Source organism: Python bivittatus, unplaced genomic scaffold (assembly GCF_059951505.1).
Source record: "Python bivittatus isolate LINGU-HERP-01145 unplaced genomic scaffold, Pbiv_v1 ctg000310_np1212, whole genome shotgun sequence".
Classification (NCBI taxonomy): Eukaryota; Metazoa; Chordata; class Lepidosauria; order Squamata; family Pythonidae; genus Python; species Python bivittatus.
In genome coordinates this window covers 8,109,066-8,133,061 of record NW_028277054.1, presented here as the reverse complement: position 1 = coordinate 8,133,061, position 23,996 = coordinate 8,109,066, and the positions used below count along the sequence as shown (strand labels likewise).

General features: G+C 42.6%; 2 protein-coding genes across 2 annotated transcripts in view; both read left to right on the top strand.

The window, feature by feature from the left end:
• The first annotated feature begins 266 nt into the window (after positions 1 to 266).
• LOC148216128 (IgGFc-binding protein-like) lies at positions 267 to 3,232 on the top strand. The gene is made up of 2 exons (XM_088140222.1): positions 267 to 288; positions 1,929 to 3,232. Exons 1-2 carry the CDS (start codon positions 267 to 269, stop codon positions 3,230 to 3,232), a joined length of 1,326 nt encoding a protein of 441 aa, XP_087996348.1.
• Positions 3,233 to 3,808: 576 nt separating this feature from the next.
• Positions 3,809 to 23,996, top strand: part of LOC103051592 (IgGFc-binding protein-like) — a 25,522-nt gene continuing 5,334 nt past the window's right edge. Inside the window, exons 1-13 of the mRNA XM_088140221.1 lie at positions 3,809 to 4,123; positions 6,948 to 7,521; positions 8,332 to 8,933; positions 9,724 to 10,291; positions 10,839 to 11,437; positions 12,520 to 13,099; positions 14,666 to 14,865; positions 15,849 to 15,990; positions 16,495 to 16,823; positions 17,663 to 18,236; positions 19,069 to 19,664; positions 20,023 to 20,587; positions 22,732 to 23,324. Coding sequence (XP_087996347.1) covers positions 3,809 to 4,123; positions 6,948 to 7,521; positions 8,332 to 8,933; positions 9,724 to 10,291; positions 10,839 to 11,437; positions 12,520 to 13,099; positions 14,666 to 14,865; positions 15,849 to 15,990; positions 16,495 to 16,823; positions 17,663 to 18,236; positions 19,069 to 19,664; positions 20,023 to 20,587; positions 22,732 to 23,324 — 6,237 coding nt within the window. The remainder of the gene's footprint in view (positions 4,124 to 6,947; positions 7,522 to 8,331; positions 8,934 to 9,723; positions 10,292 to 10,838; positions 11,438 to 12,519; positions 13,100 to 14,665; positions 14,866 to 15,848; positions 15,991 to 16,494; positions 16,824 to 17,662; positions 18,237 to 19,068; positions 19,665 to 20,022; positions 20,588 to 22,731; positions 23,325 to 23,996) is intronic.

The following is a 23,996-nucleotide window of genomic DNA, read 5'->3' as shown; positions in this document are numbered from 1 at the left end:
CACATAGACATTTTTGCCCCCCATTACCACAGATGCACGTGTCCATTTTTTCCCTCCAATAAATTTCTGCAGTGGGCAAATGGGCAGGGTCAGACTTTTGCTAGGCCCATGGTAATATTCTATTTGGAATGTTTTGGATTTGATTTAATTAAGTCTAGTGATCCTTGATATTGAATTTTTACCCTCTTGCAACTCCTGGTCCTTAATTATTGTTTTCCCTTCTCTTTTTCACAGCCATGGGGACGTGCAAACTACTGCCACTAGCTATGGGGCTGGCCTTGCTCACAGGTGAATAGGAAATTATCTTCCAACAAAGGTCTATAGATACACTGGGTTCATGGAATCAGATGAATAAATTGCAAATTGAATTTAGGTAAAACTAGAGAGCAGATTCACATCACAGAGTCAGGAAAGAAAATAGCTTTGGGATTTGAGTTGCAGTAAGTGAATAAGTCTGCCAAGACATTAAACTATTCTGGTGGATGTGCTTTGAAGATATATGAACTCTCAGAAATTTGGTGAAATACTTTAATCTAGAGATAAATTATTATTTATTCAAAACATTCACATGTGAACCATTTCCTCAATGTGTTTGCTAAATATTTTAAGGAGGTGATCAGTTTAAATTGTTCTAATTGTGGATTTGGGGACCCCCTATACATATGTCAAGAGTGCCTGTGGATTTAGTAAAGACTTTGGTCACTGAGTCCCACCCTGCTTTGTGCACGAATCTATATTCAGACATTTCAGATGGCTGTTTAGCCCCTGCATTGATGCATCTCATGGAGAGAAGCCCATCACATTTAAATAATTAATGCCTCTGTTAAATCACTCTTAGGAATTTTACGTTGGACATTCAACAGAAATCTGTCTTTCAGTAGCTTAAACGTATTATTCTGTATCCAATTTCCTGAGCTGAGAGAGGATAGACCATAGACAGCCTCTCTGTGATGTTCTTCAGGCATGTGAAAAGATCGCCGTCTAACAGAAATGATTACTCTTTCCACTGAAATAGTTAGTTTAGGAAGATTTATGAAATGGATATGTGTCTTTTTGCCCACAAAATCCTCCAGACAGCATCCCTGAACATGTCAGTTGTAAAAAAAAAAAAAAAGACTAAAAGCTGAGACATGACAACATTTACAAAGTGGGTAAACTGCCCAGAGTTGCTGGGAGTTCCAGTGACATATCAATTTAATTATTATTATTTGAAACCAATGTTAACTCTGGTAAGAACTAGTTAAAATAGCAATCTGAGGGCTGTTTTCCCAATTCCGGAACCACTGGCCACCTAACAGCTTGAAAACACAAGGGTTAAGCCAGGAATGTCAAATCTGTTTTGGACTGAGGATTTTCAATAGCATTCTTGGGGTTGCACTTCAGAAGGTACATGTATCTAGGCTGATGAAATGGATGGAAAGGGGACAAAAGCTCACTTGATTAAATGAATTCAGTGCAGTTGTTGTAATTGTCCCCCATGTATTTAATAATTTCCCCTGTCATATCAATATTATTATTTAGTGGCACCTTTGGGGTGGTGGGGACTGACACTCAAGGTGTTGGGAAGTAGACTGCAGACTGTTTCATCATTTTCTAGGATTTTACCAAGCCTGTATTTGGAGACTACACTTCCCTGGGTTATTGAATTAACTCATTTTAGGGTTTTGTGTCAGACATTGAACCATCAACAAATTAAATGGGGTGGGTTCACCAACAGACAAAGTTTCCCCCTCCCTAAAGTTACAGAGGTTGACGTTAAGCAAATGTAGTGGCTGTGCAAAAGGAGGAACTGGGTTTTTACCTGATATGGTTAAGCTTGTTGTGTGAATTCATCCAATGAAAGGACATTTCAGGTGACTCAAGCATGTCCGTACGTTGCCTTGTTTTACTTCCTAGCTCTCGTTACCTATGTTTTCCCTTCCTTGTAGGCCTCCATGCTGCAGGACCTATTGGCAAGGAATTCATCACAGCCTTTATGCAAAATTACCAGTTAGACTATACTAAGGCTGAATTTCAGCTTTTCATCTCTGGCAACTTACCGCTCACTACTGTTAACGTCGCAGTCTATAAATCCAGATTCCAGCTTCAGTTCTCTCTTCCCCCAGGACAGACCACATTAGTGAAGATCCCTGCTTATGCAGAGATGTTTGGCACCATTAAATTCTGCCACACTGTCTTGGTGACAGCCAATCAAAATATCTCTGTGGTGGCCTTGAGCTCAAAGAAAAATTCAGCTGACACCACAGTTGTCTATCCTATCCAGAGTCTAGGATTGGAGTACTATGTTCTCACACCTTTGGGAGAAATCTCCAGAATGTACAAGGAGTTCTCTGTCATTGCATGGCATACTCACACTGAAGTAGAGATCCATCTCAAGGGAAGTGTGAGATTCCAAAACCGCATTTATCCTGCAGGCAGCAAGCTGCATGTTATCCTTCTACCCTACGAAGCCATCCAGCTTCAGAGCCACCAAGATCTCTCTGGCACATTTGTCAGAGCAACACACCCAGTAGCAGTGCTAAGTGGGCACAGCTGTGCTCAGAAGAACACCAACTGTAATCATGTGGTAGAACAACTGCTACCAGTGCCAAGCTGGGGCCGGTCCTTCTTTATTCTTCCTATTTCCTTCCAAACTCAATATGATATTGCATATATAATAACCTCCCAGATGACCAGAGTCACCTATATCTCTGGTAGCATCCAGAACATTTATGACCTCAAGCCTGGACAGATACTTCTGCTGAAAGTCACACAATCAAAACCCATCTACATCACAGCCAATGTTGGCATCCAGGTCTTCTTTTTCTGCACTGGTGATACCCATTCTGGTCGCACGTTTGACCCCTTCTTTCTGACCATCCCTGATATTCTCAGCTATTGCACGTCCTACTCTTTTCAGAGCCAGGTGGGCTTTGAGAATTATGCACTCATCATTGCTAAGACTGCTGCTGCTAATGGGATCACTGTGGATGGGAATTCATTGGGAGGTGTCTCTTGGAAACAGATTACAGGAACAGAATATTCATGGAGCGAGTATAGCCTTGGGAAGGAAGGACGTACCCATTCCATAGCCCATCCAAACACCCCCTTTAGCTTGCTAAGTGTTGGCATTGCTGATAGGAATGGCTATGGAGCAGTAGGAGTCTGCCAAAAGGGTGAGTACTGGGATCATAAAGGCAGGACCAGGGAGCTGGATAACGCTTATGAAGCAAAGTGCCATGGTCTTTTGTAGCTGTGGGCATCCAATTATGGAATGATCTCCCACAGAGGCCAGGCTGGTAGCAACGCTGGCTTTAGGTCAAAATCAAATGACTATTCACTTATGATTTGGGGGTTTAATATTCTCATTTTATGTAGGTTGTTGGAAGGGGGGGTCTCTTATGCTTTATTGCTTTTATTTATGGTATCTTACTCAAAGATCTGTTCTTATAGGCTGGTTATAATTATTCAGATTAAGAAATGCAGACATTTTATTTATTATCACATTTATATGCTGCCCATCTCCCCCAGACATTCTTAGTGAACTTTCCTCAACTTGATCCTCTCTAGGTGTGTTGGATTTCAACTCCTTAAACCTATCGAATGAGAGATTCCCTCTAATTTTCTTCTTTTTCTTTATTTCTCCACTTCCTTTTCTCTCCTATTGTATCCTTCTCTTCCTCACTTTTCACTCCTTACCATAGAATGGTTGTAGTAGGTAAGGTGTTGGGGGTCCTAAAGGAAAGGTAAGATAACAATGAACAATTAAATAACATCCTGCCTTTCTTGTCCAGAAGTTCAACCTGTTCCCAAAGCTTCCTGCAGTTCCATGAAATGCCGGAAGAAGGAGACTTGCCAAATACAAAATGGCAAGACGGTGTGTGTGCCTCAGTCTACTGCCATTTGCTGGGCCGTGGGTGACCCACATTATCGGACATTTGACATGCAGAAATACGACTTCATGGGCACCTGTACCTATACCATAGCCAAGACCTGTGGACCAGACACAACTCTCCCAGCCTTCCACATTACCATCAAAAATGAGAATCGGGGCCAGAAGAGTGTGTCCTATGTTGGACTGGTGATGATCCAGGTCTACGGATATGACATAGCGGTAGCCAGAAAGGAGTATGGATTTGTCAGGGTAAGAATAACTACATTTCTACCTCTTAATTATATATGCAAGTGCCCAGATCGTGCTGTAAGACTTCTTGTGTTATCAAAGCCTGTGTACCCTACTCAGCTTTCAACTGGGGGCAGCTCCTTTTTACAACTAAGGCAACATTACCTAACTCACACATCTTCCAGAGGTGTGGAACTCAATATTTCCTCAAAAAATTAGACTTGGCTTTGGTGCAAATTCAAGTCTCCTGGAAATAAGTTAAATATTCAAAGCCAAAAGTAGTGGAATTAAAAATAGAATCCACTTCTCCAAAGGTGATGAATTTTCTTTGATTCAAAATCTACACTGGCTCCCTGGATACCTCTTGAAAATCAAGAGGTAAATTTAAGCAACTTAACTTGTAGGAGCAGAAAGGGGATCCTTCTTAACCATGTTTAGGTTAGCTGAGGAGTCCTGAAAGCTGAAGTACACGCAAACAGCAGATATCTAGGTTGGGGAGGGGGAGTTAACATCAGGCAGCAAGAATGGAAAATGTATCAGGCTGCTAACTGGTTGTTTTATATGTTAGTGAACTGGAATTTGGGTTATATGCTGCCGGTGATTAAATAGCACATCCCCTTTCTGCTCCTACAAGTTAAGTTGCTTAAATTTACCTCTTGATTTTCAAGAGGTATCCAGGGAGCCAGTGTAGATTTTGAATCAAAGAAAATTCATCACCTTTGGAGAAGTGGATCCTATTTTTAATTCCACTACTTTTGGCTTTGAATATTTAACGTATTTCCAGGAGACTTGAATTTGCACCAAAGCCAAGTCTAATTTTTTGAGGAAATATTGAGCATTTGCCAAGACTCACTCCTTTCTCTGATTTTGGTACCTCCACCAAGAAAGAAAGAAAGAAAGAAAGAAAGAAAGAAAGAAAGAAAGAAAGAAAGAAAGAAAGAAAGAAAGAAAGAAAGAAAGAGAAAGATTCATTCATTCATTCATTCAATCAGTCAATCAATCAATCAATCAATCAATTTGTATGGCCACCCATCTCAAATAAGTGACGCTGAGCGGCGAACAATCATAAAATCAATTAAAGCCAAATTACAATCACAATATATAAAAAAATAAATACATACAGCAGCCGAGAAAATATAATCCATAAATGTTAACATAACCAGGAAATGGGGCCCTTAACACACTTTGGGCCCCAGGCCTGGGCATATAACCAGATCTTCAAGGCCTTACAGGGTCGGGGCCATCCTAATCTCTGGAGGGAGAATGTTCTAGAGGGCAGGCCCTATGGCAGGGAAGATATGTCTCCTGGCACTGCCAGCTGACATTCCTTGGCTGACAGGACCCAGAGCATGCCCATCCTGCTGGACCGGACAGGTAGAAACAACTGGGAGAAGATGGTCCCTCAGGTAATCCGGTCCCAAGCCATGAAGGGGCTTAAAGGTGACAACCAGCACCTTGAATTGCACCCAGAAACACACTGGGAACCAGTGCAGCTCACGCAGTAGTGGTGTTACATGTGCTGAGTAGCCAGCACCATTTACTACCCATGCAGCTTCCAAATGCTCTTCAAGGGCAGCCCCATGTAGAGTGCATTGCAATAATCTGGTTGAGCAGAGCCTCCCGATCCAGGAATGGGTGCAACTGGCTCACAACCCAGAGGTGTGCAAAGGCTCTCTAAGCCTTGGCTACCACCTGCTCATTCAGCAAGAGCCATGAGTCCAAGAGGACCCCCAGATTGTGCACTGGGTCTGTCTGAGGCACTGCCACCCCATCCAGGACCAAAGATGGAAAATCCTTGATTCCAGAAGACCCAAGCACCCAAAGCCACTCAGTCTTGCTTGAGTTGAGCTGAAGCCCATTGCACCCCATCCAGGCCTCTACAGCCTCCAGGCGCTGGGATAGGACATCCATGGCATTACTCTGGCAGTCTGGGGTAGAGATATAAAGCTGGGTGTCATCAGGATACTGATACCTTACCCCAAACCATAGGATCACCTCACCCAGCAGCCTCAGGTAGATGTTAAATTTTTGTTTGTCTTCAGCAAATAGTTTAGATCGTAAGGTAAAGCTGATGATGACATGATGTCATACACAGTGTAAGAACGTGATCCCATTCTGTTCCAAACATGGGAACTGACTGAGCATGTAAATGCATGATATTTCAGATGTTACTGTCAATATATTCACCAAAGGCAATGTCATCATTCAATTTGCAATATGTTATGTGATTGTCTTTAGTACTATGATAGTGGTAGGAGCAAATCTCACAAGTAAGGCCTATGTTTGCTTGGCAAAGATCCCAGGTACGATTCTTAGAAATGCTAGTTAGAACAATGAGAAGGATCTATGCTTGAAACTATGGCTGGTCACCGAAAGACACATAATATGAAATGGTATTAGAAAGCTATATTTTTGGCTGCAATTTCCCTTCCGTATGAAATTCTGCTGGGGAGAGATGAAATGGCATGACTGAAAGCATTGCTTTTTCCAAAGGTTTTTGTGTATGTAGAAAACTAACTGATCTAAATGAAAGCTGGATTAGAACATTTATCCCTGAGGTGCTAGTTTTCTGAGGGTAAGAAGAGAAGCCTTAAAAAAAAAAAATCTAAAATGGTCAAACTTGCACTTCTCCCCATCTGCATTCTGGGATGGTCGAGTCCTATGGGGATTGAACATTCTTCTATTCTGAGCATTCTTGCATAGTTCTGAACTTCAGCCCAAACTGTATAGGTGAGTGACTTTTTAAGAGTGGATGGTTCCGCTTTTCAACAGTGGTTGATTCTTTGAGTTGTTATCTGTACTTGAAGTACATTCGGGTGAATCTTTAACACACTTATTGCACCAGGTGAATAACCAGCGCTCCCGACTGCCTGTCTCCCTGCTCAAGGGGAAAGTATGGCTCTTCCAAAGTGGGACTTCTGTCATAATTAAGGCGGACTTTTCACTGACGGTGTCCTACAACTGGAACAGCGGCTTTGCAGTGAAGATCTCCAGTAGTTTCTTTGAGAATGTTTGTGGCCTGTGTGGTGACTATAATGGAAAACCTGCTGATGACTTCAGGACCCCCAGTGGATCCTTGGCCCCAGGTCCTGTGGAATTTGGGCAGAGTTGGAAAGTGGAGGATGGAGACCCATTGTGCTGGAGTGACTGCCATGGACAATGTAAGAATATCCCTGGGGAAAAGCTGATTAAATACAGAGGTGAAACTTTTTGTGGCTGGATCAGCAAAAAAGAAGGTGGCCCATTCAGAAATTGCCATTCCTTGGTTGATCCTGACATCTTTGTGGAAAATTGTGCCTATGACCTCTTTGTCTATGAAGGCCATAGAGAGATTTTGTGTCAAGCGCTGAAGAGCTATGTAGATGCCTGCCAGCAAGAAGGTGGAGTTGTGTTTGACTGGAGGAACCTCACCGGATGCCGTGAGTAGAAATTGTTTGCTTGGGGTAGCTTTCCTCTAGATGCGTTAGGCAGGGACTGATGGGAATTGTTGTCTAGAATACCTGAAAAGAGCCCTGGCTGAGAAAAATTGACTTGAAACTTTGTCATACAGTGGGATGAATACAATAATAACAAATCTTAACAGTTACTTAGAAAGCCCAGCCTTTCCCCCTCTTGTGGAATGACTAACTCCAGGTCAACTTCAATTAATGTATCCCACAACAGCCCATTCATTTCAATATCTTTTGAAAAAGACTACACAAATTCATTGGAGGCACATTTATCAGTAGGTATCAGAAATGAGGAATAATGGGACATTCATGGTAAATGACTCCTGTACCTTTGAGGTTTAGAGAAGAAAAGAGAGAGATTCCCCTTTTACTTAATTTTTATCTTTTGAACTCAATGCGCATCCATCATTGTCACCGTGAGGAATCAAGAGTTATCTAGTATAGCATGCAAATTCTTTAGCACGCTCCACACTTTTTTTACTCACTCTTTGATTTTGTAGTAATATTAATGGGGAACAGAGTCATGGGAATGATTACCCAGCTAAGAGGATTTGATTTGGTGAATGGACAAACTCCCTCCCCTGACAGTTAGTTTGTGAAAGCACACACTGTCAACATTTTAAGTGCGCCTACAGCCCAGAAAAGTTAGGAACTTCTGCTCTAGAGAATCTGGTTAAATAGAGGCTGTTTTGTGTGGGGGTACTCCAAAAATTGAAACCTGTCATAGGAGTAAGATATGAAAAAATGGATGTTTACCAGTCTTCCTTTCCTCACCCATAGCTTTATTCTGCCCTGAGAACAGCCTCTATAAAGTCTGTGGGTCACCCTGTCCTGCCACTTGCAGTAATCAAGACCTTCCATCCCACTGTTCTTCTTCACAATGCGTGGAGTCTTGCCAGTGTAAGGATGGCTTTGTGATGGATGCTGGGAAATGCATCCCACCAGCTGCCTGTGGCTGTCTTTTTGAGGGTCGCCTCTTGGCTCCCAATGAGCAGATCTGGAGAGACAGCACGTGCACGAAGCGCTGCTCCTGCGATCCGCAGACCAAGAATGTGAAGTGCCAGGCCACCGCGTGCAGGCAGAAAGAGCAATGTCAGGTGAAGAACGGCATCCAGGACTGCTATCCAGTGAGCTACAGCACATGTTCTGCCATTGGTCACTCCCATTATCATGGCTTCGATGGACACAGTTTTAACTTCCAGGGCACCTGTCTCTACACGTTTGCTGGGCTGAGTAAGAAGAGCCAAGGTTTGGTTGATTTCCAGATTTTGGTCCAGAACTTACATCGTGGGGGCTGGTCCAGCACCCCTAAAAGGGTGGTCAAGATTGAAATCTACAGCCTGCAGATAATTGTCAGTTGGGCTTATCGGGGCAGAATTATGGTGAGCTGAATCTCATGTGCTTCCATCAGTGTCTCCATTGATAGCTTTAGAATGCAATATGGTAAATCTGAAAACACTTATTTAAATATTTATATTGAAAGACTTATTTCATAAAATCAATATTATATTTATATGCTACTTATACTGCTAATACTTATACTTAAATTTAATTTAAAGTTAAATATTTATACTGAATTTCAGTAGGATTAGATGGGCATTTAATTACTTGTGTCTCTTCCTCCTTCTGACTCTAATTTTACCTCTCTATCAGTTTGCCTACCTAGTCATCTACCTATCCATATATCTTCCTACTTATCTATCTACCTATCTGGAAAACCCACCAACATATCTTATCTCCATAAATGAGATAAAAAGAATATTACAGTTTGTTTTCTCTTAAAATAACTCTATTGGGGGGTAAATAGCATACTAACTAATTTGTCCTCTCCTAATTCTGAGTGGACATGCCTGGGATTACACTGCTCAGCTTTAAGAAAAAAGGGTTTTCATTTAAGTCAACTTTTAAAAACAAAATTCAACACTTATTTTTTAAGCACCCGAAGAAGAAACCTGTCTATTTTAACAGCTTTGATTGACTTAGAGCAGTGTTGTCCAAACTTGGCCACTTTAAGATGAGTGGACTTCAACTGGGTGGGGAATTCTGGGAGTTGAAGTCCACTCATCTTAAAGTGGCCAAGTTTGGACAACACTGACTTAGAGCCAAATTTCTGGCAGATGGTTTGTTTCTTCATTGTTCCTTCTCCTATGTCTCCTATGTCTCTGCTTCCAGATTAATGGCCAGCTGACCAACTTACCCTACAAGGTGGGCCCAGATCAAATTATCATCTACCAAAAGGGTTGGAACACTGTGATCCAGGCAGATTTTGGCCTCATGGTTACCTTCAACTGGCAGAGTCATCTCACGGTCACTGTGCCAACAACTTACCAAGGTGCTCTGAGTGGACTCTGTGGCAACTTCAATGGAGATAAAAACGATGACATGACATTGATTAGTGGTGGGCAAGCCACCAACCTGACAGCTTTTGGCCAGCTCTGGAAAGTGGCTGAGGTCACTGGCTGTGGAGAAGTAGGCCCAAAGGTGTGTCCAGACTTGCAGAGTGTGGCCCAGCATCAACGAGGCGTTATCACAGAATGTGGACTCCTTGTGGACAAGCATGGCCCATTTAGGGAATGCCATAGCAAAATCAATCCAGAGATGTTTTTCCTCGACTGCGTGTATGACTACTGCACATCCAGCAGTCAAACAGCTGCATTGGGCTATATCATCGCTGCTTATGCATCTGCCTGCCAAGCTGTGAGAGTGACCATTTATATTTGGAGGATCCATATAGTCTGGAGTAAGTAAGATTCCATGGAGTCTCCCTGTAGCTGGGGAAAAGATAGGGCTATTGAAGGTACATTTGATCTGCACTGAATGTTTCTAAGGGACTTGACTTATCTTCTAGCCAGTCTCCTGAGAAATTTCAACTCATTGATTGATTGATTATGTGCCATCAAGTTACTGTCAACTCTTAGCAACCACATAGATACATTTTCTCCATGACACTTCAACTTGTTGATTTCCTACCATTTAATATTTCAAATGTTGGGGTTATAATGAATGCTCTAGAACAGTGTCTCCCAACCTTGCCAATTTCCAGGTGTATAGACTTTAAATTCCAGAGTTTCCCAGCCAGAATGGCCATTGATGAGAATTAAAGTCCACACACCTGGAAGCTGCCAAGGTTGGGGAAGACTGCTTTAGATCAACCTTCCCATCCTGGCCTCTCTCTTTCTCCCAGAATTCAGAACACACCTGGAAGATTAGAGAAAAACAAAGCTTCCTTGTACCTGAACCAAACTTATAAATGATAGTCAATATCTTTCCTTATTCTCCCATTTCAGAACTCATATGTCCACCAAACAGCCACTACGAGCTCTGTTCCAGAAGCTGTCAACAGACGTGTGACAGTCTCTATTCTGCTGTGCCTTGCTCCACTTACTGCACAGAAGGGTGTGTCTGTGATGAAGGCTTTGTGCTCAGTGGTGACCATTGTGTCCCTCTGCATCAGTGTGGCTGCACATACCAGGACCAGTATTATCTGAGTGGGCAGACCTTCTACCCAACCAATAATTGCAATATGGAGTGTACATGCCAAACTGGTGGAGCTGTTACTTGCTATGAATTCTCCTGTGGGCCCAGTGAAGAATGCAAGACAGTGAATGGATTCCAAAAATGCCATCCAATTAGTTCAGCCACTTGCTCAGTTTCTGGTGATCTTCATTATTTCTCCTTCGATGGGTTCCCCTTTAACTTCCAAGGCACCTGCTCTTATGTCCTGGCTAAGACTACCAGTGACAGCAAGAGTAAACTGACTCCCTTTACTATCACAGCAGAAAATGAGGCCTGGGGGACAGGAAACGTCTCGGTCGTTAAGCAAGTATCTGTGGAAGTCTATGGCTTCAAGCTAACTCTGCTGAAGAAGAAAATGGGACAGGTCCAGGTCAGTGTTCACTCTAACATTGTCTAGTCTGTTTATGTAAAACATTGCCCTCTTAATCTGAAAAAGCTTAAAACTGCAGGCATAGATCTTCTACAATCTATATAAATATGATAAATAAATAAATAAATAAATAAATAAACAAACAAATAAATTTCACAACAAAGCTGTAGACTACATTGATCAAAAAGGTAGTGGCTGTGGCAAGCAGAAGCTAGTAAGATTTGGATTGGATTATTTTGATCACAGGTCTTTCTGGTCCTAATCTGTCATTCCAACATTTCCCCATGCAATTTGCATTCTTTGCATTTGTGAATTCCTCTGCCCTATGACATCTCTTCTCCATAGCCCTACAGCCCTGACCTTTATGCAGCATTAATAATAGAACTCTGCTCAGGGGCTGCTGTACATGAGAAAAAGAAGATGCTAATGGAGGTTTTTCAAAAATCTATGGCTGCATAGGAGTGGCAGTGCACATGGAATGCTTGTCTCTTTTTCCTACCAATGAGTTCCCTGAACCCCCAAACCTCTCAAGAAGCTTCCTTGGATACACTGAAGCCTTCTAAAAATACTGAATGGTTTTGAAGGGAGCAAAATAGAAAAGGTGGTTTCAACATGAAACATGAAGGACCTTTTCTATCTGTAGGCCATGGGATACATAGAGAGGCCCTTTGGCTGTATTTTGACTGGAACTACTTTTGCATCTATTCTATTTGTTTTCAACCCAGGAAATCAAAAATGTAATTGACTTGGATTAGGGGGGAAAAAGGGGGGGGGTTGAGAGTTATCTAGCTGAGTATTTTTCTAATTAAATAAGGCATACCTCTTGTGAACTGATCTAGCTGGGTTTGAGGATCTATTTTGAAATAGCTTTTCCAAATGGGTTTGGTCCTGAATGGAGCATAGTTAAACTATGTTGACCTTTCATGTGCATGTTTGTTGAAAAGGTCAATGTGTATTGACTTCCACATGCCAAGAATGATGGTAAGGACTGAAAATATTAATGTTCTGCCATTAGAGATCAAAGATCCTTGAGGCCAACTTTGTGACTGCCTTACCAATTCCTTGCTTACCCTCTCTTCCAGGTGAATGGGGTATTCCAGTCCCTCCCCATAGACCTTTTTGAAGGACATCTCAAAGCCTATCAACATGGTACTAAGGTCCTGATCAAAACCAGCTTTGGCCTGGTTGTGAGCTATGATCTAGTTTATCATGTGAGAATCACTGTCCCAAGCAGCTATCAGAAGCAGATGCGAGGTCTGTGTGGGAACTACAATGGACTGAAGGATGATGAGTTCATGCTTCCCAATGGGAAGAAAACTTCTGATGTGGCTGCATTTGGTGCTTCCTGGAAGATTCAAGTCCCTGGGGCAGTGGGACCCTGTTCAGATGGATGCTCTGGGAGAAACTGCCCAAACTGTGCTGAAGAAAAGAAGAATATTTTCAAACAACGCAACTACTGTGGGATCCTCACTGCCTTGGATGGCCCCTTTCAGGCTTGCCACAGCAATGTAGACCCCAATGTGTTTTTCAATGACTGCATCTATGATTTGTGCCAAAGCAACGGAGACAGCCAGGCCTTGTGCCCAAGCATTCAGAGCTATGTGTCTGCCTGCCAAGAGACCAAGATCCTTATCCAGCTGTGGAGAAGTCCATCTTTCTGCCGTGAGTAATGTTGAATTCCAGATCTTGTGGATCTTGCTTTCTTTTCTTTTAAAAGTTTTCCCCTAAATAGTTTAATGGAGGAAAGAAGTCAACATGCTGCTGTATTTATTCTTTCTCTCCACCAAAATTAGAGAAGTGATCCAGTTGAAAACGTGTTGCAGAGATTGAAATAATGGAACACGTCATAATCCGGCCTTTTACAAAGTGATCCAGATTAAAACACCCATCATCCTCAGCCAGGATGAGCTGATAAGGGTTCTAGTTCACTCATCAGTAAGGTGCTAGGTTGGAGAAGGTTGGCATAAATAATCAGATTATTTCCTGCAAGAAATAGTCAGTCATCCATATATACATACATCGTAAATTCTGGAGTAATAGTCCTCTTAATATTGTAAATCAAAGATACTCAGCTTTTTTCAAGCTCAGGGTAATTCTTAGTGTTAGTGTGACATGGGTCACATTTTCAAAATGGGTGACAAAAAAGTAAATTGAGTTTTATTTCAGTATGCATGCACACACACATGATTACTTACCCATCGTGTTTGTATAAATAATATTATGCAAAGTGTAGAAGAGTGAGAACTAATAAGGCAAAGGAATTAAAGGCATGAAAAAAGCAAAAGAAAAGGAAATATAGTTAAATCTAATCTGCACCAAACAATTCATTATACCTCTCCATGCCTTTCTTTTTTTGCAAATCATCCTTTCTTCTACCACATCCATAAACTCTTCTCTGCATGATATATATTATCCATTCTTTAAATTTAAGCAAGATGTACAGTGGTACCTCAGTTCACGAACTTAATTCATTCCGCGACTTTGGTCGCAAACCGAATCGGTCGTGAACCGAATCAAATTTTCCCATAAGCTTCAATGTAAATACGGTTAATCCGTTCTGAACCATATGTATATTTTTTTTAAACCACAAAAATATGACACAAAGTACAGTACAAAGAGAGAGAACACTAACCTTGCTCGAAGTGACTTCTGGCGTGGAGGACAGGAAGGTGGGTGGGAGGCAGTTATTGCTTGGAGGGAGAGTCCCCCTCCCTACAGGAAGCCACGACCATGTGTCACAGCAGGGAAAATGGCCGCAGATCCTGTTCGTCACCCGATGCGGAGTTCGCAAATGGAAGCAAAATTTTGCCAACAGTGCTGGTCCGGATTGTTCGTGAACAGAAGCGTTCGTGAACCGAGCTATTACTGTAATTACAGTTTAACTAAATACAGCTAATAGGATTAATCCCGTTAGTATTTCCATTCTTACCTTTCCAGGGTATGTTATGTTGATTATCGAATTAACCCATTTTCTAGATTTGAACAGTCCATAGAATCATCTACTTTGGGGCGAAGCCCCCAAAGAACCCTGAACCCAGATTAAAAGGGACACCCACGTTCTGCCCCCTTCAAAGAGAAAGCTTTTTTTGCTCAGCGCATGGGTTTCACATGCCCCTACAGAAGACAGGATGCAGAGCCTGAAATATGCTGTGAAGCAGTGATGTGAATCATGCTCTTCCATGGGTGTGTGTGTGTGTATGTGTGTTTCCTCCCATCTCTTTTTTTCAGCTCTGAGCTGCCCTCCCAACAGCCACTATGAGGAGTGTGCTGATCTTTGTTCTGCTGACTGCTCTGGGCTCATGAGCCCCAGAATATGTCCTGAAACCTGCGCAGAGGGGTGCCAGTGTGATCTTGGATACTTCTTTGATGGGCTGGGCTGCGTCTCAGTGGAGAGCTGTGGATGCTTTGGAAATGGAAGCTATTATAGGGTAAGGCAGCAGTCTTCACTTGAGTCAGATCTTTGCTCCACCCAACCCAGTTTTGCCTGTCCCAGGGCAGCAGCTAGTCGAGCCTTGCTCAAGGGGTTCTTCCTTCGTTTTTCTCTTACAATAAGCTAACAAAGCCCAGGATTCAGCCCTGGGCAAAACATTTTCTTCCTTGTGTCAAATGCATGAATATGAAAAAAGAATAACCCAAAACGTAGACAGAGTTAACAAAATATAACATTGAAAGGTGCCCAAAAATAAACAAGAAAGTAAAGGGGGGGGGGCAGAAAGAGAGAAAAAAATGTAGTTGAAGAATAAAGAAAACAGCAAAAGGAAGTTACAGAGAGTAAATATCCCAGAAATAAAACTATTTAAATCACTATATAGTAGTCCTTGTTTAGCAATCACAATTGGGACCAGCAACTTGGTCGTTCAGCAAAGTGGTCATTAAGTGAAACTTCCTTCAGCTTTCCTTTGCTTTGCAGACCTGCGAAGGTCGTAAATGTGAGGATTGGTCGCAAAATTACTTTTTCATCACTGTCGTAACTGAATGGTTGATGCACAAGGCAGTCACTAAATGAGGACTATCTGTATAGCAGAAGAGTGGCAGGAAAGCTGACTTGCATGATTATAGAAGAATTGTGAAGGATTCCTAAAGAGTAATAGAGGAGGTACAGATGAACCTCTTTGGGAGAAAATCCCACACTGGAGGGCTACTCCTGAGAAGTCCAGCTCTTAACTTGTTATTATCATAGCACAGGAGGCTTTCTTATTTTGAATGGAACTCATGGTATTTCCATATCTCTGAGCCTAAGTTCTTGAGTTTTCCTCTTCCTAGCATAAGGACATTCCATATTACAGATAGAATAGAGAGTTTAGGAATTGTGCTACACAACAGCTTTCTGTTCCTTGATGGGGGCTTGAAAATACCCATTGGAGGCTAAACTTACTGAATACTTCCTTTGTCTCATTCAATGCCTTCTCAGCCCAACGAGCAGGTCCTGCTGAACGAATGCCACCAGGTCTGCCAGTGCATCCCTGGACAAGGACTCATTTGCAGGTCTTACCACTGTTCTTCTGATGAAGCCTGCAGGGTCCAGGATGGGATCGTGAGCTGTATCAGTAAAGGTGATTGACACAAGAGCCAAGTTTGCACAACACGCCAAATCCTAATCCCAAATCACCAAAACAATATGGCTGTGTTCACATAATATGTTATGCCCAACTAAATAAAGCATGTGTTGGCTTAATGTGATGACCTGTGTCTCACAACATGCCAAATCAGTGGCTAGTTTCCAAGAACATCCTGACCCCCCCACCCCCACCCCAGGTTACCCAACCCTATTTATCCTAGCATAACATGAAACACCCAGCCAAGATGTTTCCAGAAGGGGGCATTCAAGATCCAACTGACCCCGATCTCAACTTTCTATAAAACAAGATCGCTACATAGAGTGGAATTCATGCAGTATTAGACTGCGGTGTCCAAGGGAAAGCTAGATGATAGCCATACATCTCCAGTGTTGCAATAATGTTGTGTCCATCTCTTTCATAAGCACCCAAATCTTATATGTGTTTATTTCCAAAAGGCCGCTGCTATCGTGTTTGATTTTCTGTCTTTTCTTCTGTTAGATCCTTGCAAAAAGTTACGGTGTCGGATCAAAGAAACATGTAAACTAGAGAATGGCAAAGCCTCATGTGTCCCAACTTACAAGGAGACCTGCTTGGGCTGGGGAGAGCCACACTATCACACCTTCGATGGGTTGAATGTGGACTTCCAAGGCACTTGCACCTATACTTTTGTGAAGTATTGTGGCAATGACACCACACTGGTCCCGTTTGTGGTGGATGAGAAGAATGAAAACCGGGGCAGTCAGGCTGTTTCTTTTGTGAGGCTAACCAATATCTATGTGTATGGATACAGCATCTCCATCCGCAGGAAGGACTTTGGCAAAATCTGGGTGAGTTTGGGGGGTTTTTTGCAGTGAAATTGAGGTAGCATCAGGACACACCGTGAAGGAACCGGTGGAATGGGCAGCCTTTTAGTGGCTGAATGATTATGGATGAAGATATGATGCAAAAGTAGGCCTGGTCACAAAAGAAACAAACAAAAATGGACGTGGTCCAAATAAATCTTCCCTCTCCCCCAGTGTTATGTTTATAATCATCATCCCCCTCCACCTAAAATGGCTTTAAAAGTAAAATCTCCCTTGGATCAAGCTTACCTTCTGATGATATGAACATGTCCATGTTGTTTTGTTGGCCATGATAAAGAAGTGGGTTGCCTTCATCTTCTCCCAGGATGTTGTTCTGACTTCCCCATCTAGCTTGTAGCCCTGGAATTTTAGGATGATCCCCCGTCCTGATACTACCTATGTCCAGCCCTGCTTACCTTTTTTTGAGATCAGCTAAGCTTGGCCAGGTTCTGGCACCTGATATGCGAAGCTAGTCCAAAAATGTGACTTGATCATCACATTCTGAATGCAAACTAGGCCAGTGCAAGGTGACCTAGATTCACTTTGACAAATGCACGCTGCAGAGGTAACATAATTCACTGAAGCAAAAAGGCAATACTCTTTGCTTAGACGAAGCATTTTGTGGAGGCCTTGAAGCTTCTCCCTGCCGGATGCCGAAGCCAGAATAGGCTTTGGCACAGTTTTGCCAAACTAAACTACATTCTAACCTGTTTCTGGGTCAATCTGCATGATTTTTAGACGGCCCCATGAAAATTCATACTGTACACATATGCAATTGTATACATATGTTGTGTATGTATGTGTGTGTGTGTTTTAAAACACAGCTGAATGGTGTCATCACAAACCTGCCTGTGACCCTGGAGGATGGGAAAATCCAGCTTTTCCAGAGTGGTCTGAATGCTATCCTGCAAACTGACTTTGGGCTGGTTGTATCTTTTGACTGGACTTCCATCCTAATGATCACCCTGCCCAGCAGCTATTATGGTTCTCTCTGTGGCCTCTGTGGGAATTTCAATGAAAACCCAAACGATGACATGGTGACACCTGCAGGGGACAAGGCTAATTCTGTGGTTGAGTGGGCCACAAGCTGGCAAGTAAAGGACCGCGACCCGTTTTGCTGGCACCACTGTAAAGACATCTGTCCCACTTGTGAGGAGAGCAAACGGGAGCTCTTCGAAAGTGACGAATTCTGCGGGCTCATCACCGAGGTGGATGAGGGTCCCTTCCGTAAATGCCACTCCAGGTTGAGCCCTGACAACTATTTTGACAGCTGCATTTATGACGTCTGTCTCAATGGGGGTGCCAAGACCATCCTGTGCCAAGCTCTAGATGCCTATGCAACCAGCTGCCGCAAGGAGGGCGTGATTGTTGCAGACTGGAGGACGCCAAGTGGCTGTGGTGAGTACAAGTTAGTGCAGTGGCGTGAGGCAGGATCGAGCTCCTCATATGTTTTCTTTTTTTAATATAATTTTTATTAAAAACCTTAAAAGGTGACAAAAACAAACAAGAATTACTATAAAGAAAAGAAAAAAGAAGACAAAGAAATAGCCAAAAGTGCAAAAAAGGAAGAATGAAAAGAAATAGAAAGAAGTAGCTTCTGATTTTCTTTTCTTTTTCTCTGATTTTCTCATATTTTTTACTCTGGAAAGGACGGGCTGATTTATTTGATGAGGAGCATACCACTTTGCGCCCAACTAGTTGCTGACATACTTATGCAAGTGCTGGTGTCATAGAGATATGGTGGCCCAAATTGGCAGCCCATTCGATAGAAAGCAAGAGTCTCTCTGAGTTTCTTTTAACAAGAGTTATTAAAGAGAACAGGAGGAAGAACAGGATTAAATTAAATTTAAATTAAATTAAATTAAAATTAAATTAAAGAGAACAGGAGGAAATCTCAGCAACTGGTAGAATTCAGTTTAGAATCCAATTTGTCACTCAACTGGTTAGAGTGAAGGGTTTTTTAGTCAATGCTGAGGATCTCTGGGGAAACTGGCAAGCTGGTTGTTCTCTTAACTGATATGGGTAGAATGTCCAGGTGGTCCAGATGTGAACCTCTGTCAGGCTGTGAAGATGCCATTATACTAATATGTGCAGTAAACACATGAGATGGTTGGTAGAGTTTACTGCAACCCTAACTTGTTACATTGGCATTCCATCTGTTCAATTTACTGCGAAGTCCTTGCTACTCTGTTTTGTATCCTAAAGTCCTTACTCTTTTGCTTCTTCCCAGCTTTGCCCTGTCCTGCAAATAGCCACTATGAGTCCTGTGGAAGCGCCTGCCCAAACAGCTGCTCTGACCGACTGGCTTCCTTATCTTGCGAGAAGCCCTGTGTGGAAACCTGTCAATGCAATGAAGGCTACGTGCTCAGTGTGGATAGATGTGTCCCCGTGGGGAGTTGTGGCTGTACCTACAATGGCCTCTACTACAAACCGGACCAGGAATTCTGGGGTGATGAGAGCTGCACCTCTCACTGCAAGTGTGACCCCAGGATGGGCATGGTGGAGTGCAAGCCAGCTAGCTGCAAGGCGAGCGAAAGATGCAGAATAGTCAGCGGCATCCGAGGTTGTCATGCCATCAGCTCTGCCACTTGCACAGTAATGGGGAATCATCACTATGCCACTTTTGATGGGCAGAGATATGACTTTACTGGCACTTGCATTTACCAGCTGGTTGGCTTCTGCACCAATGATCCTACCCTCACTCCATTCATCATCAAGATCCAGAACAGCCAAGGCAAGAAGATGTTGCCATTCTCTTCTGTCATCATCTTGGAAGTCTATAACATGACCATTACAATCAGCCACAAGCATCCTCACACAATCCAGGTAGGAGGGTAGGCTTGGATTATATTCCTTATTTAGGAACGCTGTTTTTATTGTATTTTAAATGTTTTTTTTATGCTTGTTGTTGTAAACCACCCAGAGTCGCTCTTTGAGTGAGAGGGGCGGTGACTAAATTTGAAATATCAATCAATCGATCAACTGCTGCATTTTGCAGCTAAGTGTTGAGTCCAACAGATTTTGTTCATCTTTATTTGGGAGAAAGTTCCACTGTTTTCTATGGAGTTGATTCTGTATAAGGATGTGGTAGGCTGGAACCTCCCTTAAATCTGGTCTCAGTTGTTTCCTCTGGGGTGATGGTCTTTGTTTTCCATTTTGACAGTATTCTCTGTCTTTCCTGTAGGTTGATGGAGTATTAGTGGACTTGCCCTTTTACTATGAAGACAAGATTAAGGCCTACCTTAGTGGAAATCATGTCCTTATAAAGACTCAGTTTGATCTTTCCGTGATCTTCAGTTGGGACAGACTAGTCCACATCGTTGTTCCTGGCAGCTATCTCGATGCAATTTGTGGTCTCTGTGGAAATGGCAGTCAAAAACCTGGTAGAGATCTGACCATGAAGAATGGGAAACAAACAGCCAATTTTATCCAGTTTGCTGACAGCTGGAGAGAAGGAGAGATTCTTGGTTGTGTGAATGGGTGTACCAGCAACTGCCCAGGCTGTAGTGAAAATGAGAAACAGATTTACAAGGCTGACCGCTACTGTGGGATCCTCTCCAGAAAAGATGGACCTTTCAGGCATTGCCACAAAGCCACTGACCCAGCTCCTTACCTTGATTCTTGTGTCTCTGATACCTGCCTGTACAAAGGCCACCAGAGCATCCTATGCAGTGCCATCACTGCCTATGTAACAGTGTGCCAAGGAGAGGGCATCCAGATTGACCAATGGCGGTTGGCCTCTTTTTGCAGTAAGTATTAGAGAGATTTTTGCAAGGGAGGGTCAAAGAAGGAAGCCAGGAAACAACCCTTCTCCAAACCAAACTAGATCTGATGTACCAATAGAAGCAAATATGTGTAGCTCAGGGTTGAACTGTGGTGTCCTTGGGGTTCTCTGAGCTTGGTTGTTTTCTTGCAAATGTTTCATTACCCAGCTAGGTAACATCTTCAGTGCTAGTTGTTATCTTCAGTGAAGATGTTACCTAGCCGGGTAATGAAATGTTTGCAAGAAAACAACCAAGCTCAGAGAACCCCAAGGACTCTATAGATCTGATGTGTTTAATGTGCAATTTGTTTTTTAAATGAAAGCAATGTCAGCTAGAGGGGGGAATTTACCATTAGATGGAAGGTGAATTAATCTTTTCCTTCCGTGTGCTGATATTTGTGAAGAAAAGTCTTTCTTTGAAGGCATTATTTGAGGGGGAAGGGGCTTTATTTATTTATTTAATTTCTATAGCCACCCATCTCAACCAACCGACTCTGGGCAGCAAACAATTCTAATACAATAAAAACAATTAAAAGCAATACAAAAATAAATATATACAGCAGCTGAGAAAATCATCATAATCATTATCAATATAGCCAAGAGACAGGGCCCTTAATACATTTAGGGCCCCATTTTTGGCCTGCTTTTTATCGAAAGTAATCCCAAAGCAAGGTACAATAAATCGACCCAACAAAAACCTTCTGTTTAATGTTCTTTCTATTAAAAAGAAGAATAAACATACATTTAACATTAGCTCTAGTTTAGGTTCCCTGGTACCTAAACTTTTTTTTGGGTTTCTGGTCATGAATAAAGAAGCAATACAGCAATAATACAGAAGGTTTTATTGTCTTATGGCTGGACAAGAAAGAACTTGTAGGACTGTGCAGATCTTCAAAGGGACACGTTCCTTTGATGGAGGCAGGGGCAAGCATGGGAGGGGGTCAAAATCTTCAAGAGGTGAGGCATGACATCACAGTTAAAGCTCCGCCTTTTTAGTACAAAAGGGGAGGGGCTTCCATCTCAATAGTATGCTTGGATCTTGCAGATCTTGATTCTTTCCTCCCTCCCCCACAACATCCCTGATGGAGGCCCAAGCAAAGCCTCAACCAAAGCAGCTTTGCAAAACAACATGGCCCTCTCACTTCTGAGCACAGGGAGGGGGAATATAGCACCCCCAGTGCCCACCATCAAATAGCCAAAGGATCTTCTTCAATTCTGCAGCCTTCAGTAAGGTGCCAAATTGAGGGAGAAGCGATGGTTCAGCTTCGCTCTGCTTAATTTAACCTGATTGTGAGATGCTGTACATCAGTCTGACAGAAATCCAACAGGATGTCAAGCTCAGGAGTCCTGAGTCCCTTCCTGCAAAGTCAACACAGATCCTATTACATCAAGGGAGATTCAACAAATGAGCTGATTTCACACACTGCACCAAGCTGTGATGGGATTTTCTCAGTTTTGGCTTAATGCATTATGTGAGTCCAAATATTGTTTGTAGATCATGTATTATGGCTTAGCAGAGCATTATAGGATCAGGGAATGAAGGTTTGGGAGGTATAATAGTAATCAGCTAGTCTACCCTCTACCACACCCACTGCCCAATGCAGGAATCCAGTTTTCTGAAAGATGGACATCTGGCCTCTGTTCAAACACTATCACCAAAAGGGAGGCCACTTCCTCTCAAAGTGGTCTTTTCCACTGCTGAAGAGCTCTTACTGTTATGAAATGTTTCCTGGTGTTCAACTGGAATCTACTTCCTTGTAATTTAAACCCATTGTTTCTGTCCTGTCTTCTGGGACAACTTTGAATCATTCTGTCCCCAGGTCTACAGATTCTTCAGATTCTGTCATGTCTTACTGCAGTCTTTTCTTCTCCAAGCTAAAATACCCAACAGCTCCAACTATTCTCCATTTTTCCTTTAAGACCCTTTTTATCTTGATTGTTCTACCCTGAACACACTCCAGTTACACAACACCGTTTCTAAAATGTGATGTTCTAAACTGGATGCAATATTCTAGGTGTGTGTGGCAAATTGCTTGTTGTATGAGCCCAAATAACTGTGAGCAATTCAACAAATCATAGTTAAACAAAGCATACATGATCCCTGCCCTAATATTCAACTATTTCTTTCAGGCCTTTCCTGCCCCCGCAATTCTCATTATGAACTCTGTGGAAATGGCTGCCCTGTTACTTGTCATGGCCTCTCAGCTCCTGATGGATGTGAGATATCCTGCAAAGAAGGTTGTTACTGCAATGTTGGGTTTGTCCTGAGTGGAGATCAGTGTGTCCCAATAGGGGACTGTGGTTGTCTGTACCAAGGCAGGTATTATAAAAAGGGTGATGAATTTTACCCCAGTGCCTCTTGCCAAGACAAATGTCGCTGTGGAGAAAATGGTGCTGTGGAATGTCGGAAAGTCTTCTGTGGGGTTCAGCAGCAATGCAAGATTGAGAACGGGAAGCAAGGTTGCCACCCTCTTGGCTGTGGCAAATGCAGTATGACTGGTGGAAGCCACTATCTCACTTTGGATGGAGAGACCTTCAACTTCCTGGGGTCTTGTTCTTACACTTTGGTCAAAGTCTGTGGCAGGGATCCTGAACTTGTCCATTTCTCTGTGGTGGTAGAGAACGAGCGCTCTGGGGAAGGCAAAGTTGTGCCAAAAATGATTGTCATCACTGTTCGAGGTTATGTTGTCAGACTTGTGAGAGGAATGACCTGGCAAGTTCTGGTAGGTCCTCTTTTCTGTCCATTTTGCAATGAAATCAGCAGTGCATTTCTTCCTGTTCTCTCCCTGGTCTAAAGAATCAGTAATGAATCCAAGAAAGGTTGAGTGAGAAAGCTTGTATGAAACATTCAGTGGTAAGGTTGTCCAGGCACTCTCAAATATGGAGCCAAAGTTCCCTCCTAACTTCTAAAGATATATTTATCCAGCAGCAATAGCAGCACCTTGTGGTTCTAGCAATTTCAATTTCCTGTAGTGTCACATAATGATCTTGCTGCCTTTATTTCTAAAGAGGATTCCCATGCCATTCATCATCAATGGATGCTGATTTCAGCTGTTCACGTAGCCCATTTATCAGATTTCAACACTTGCAGATGAGGAGGGTAAGGGTAACCTATAGTCTGTCTCCCCCTTCTGTTGATTTCTCTATTTGTATATTTGCTGTTTCATGGAGAGAGGAAGCACGTCGTGCTTCTCAGAATCAGAGATTCCAAGGTGATTTCCATGCGAGAGATTTATAGCATCTTCTAAAGCCATCCAACCTTTGCTGTGCCCAAATAGCAGTAATGTGGACAGGCTTTATATCACTTCAGCCATGGCTGAACGATGCTATGAAGACGCTATAAATGAATTGTGCAGAAATGACCCAAGTTGTATGAAAGAGTGTAAACCAGAGCT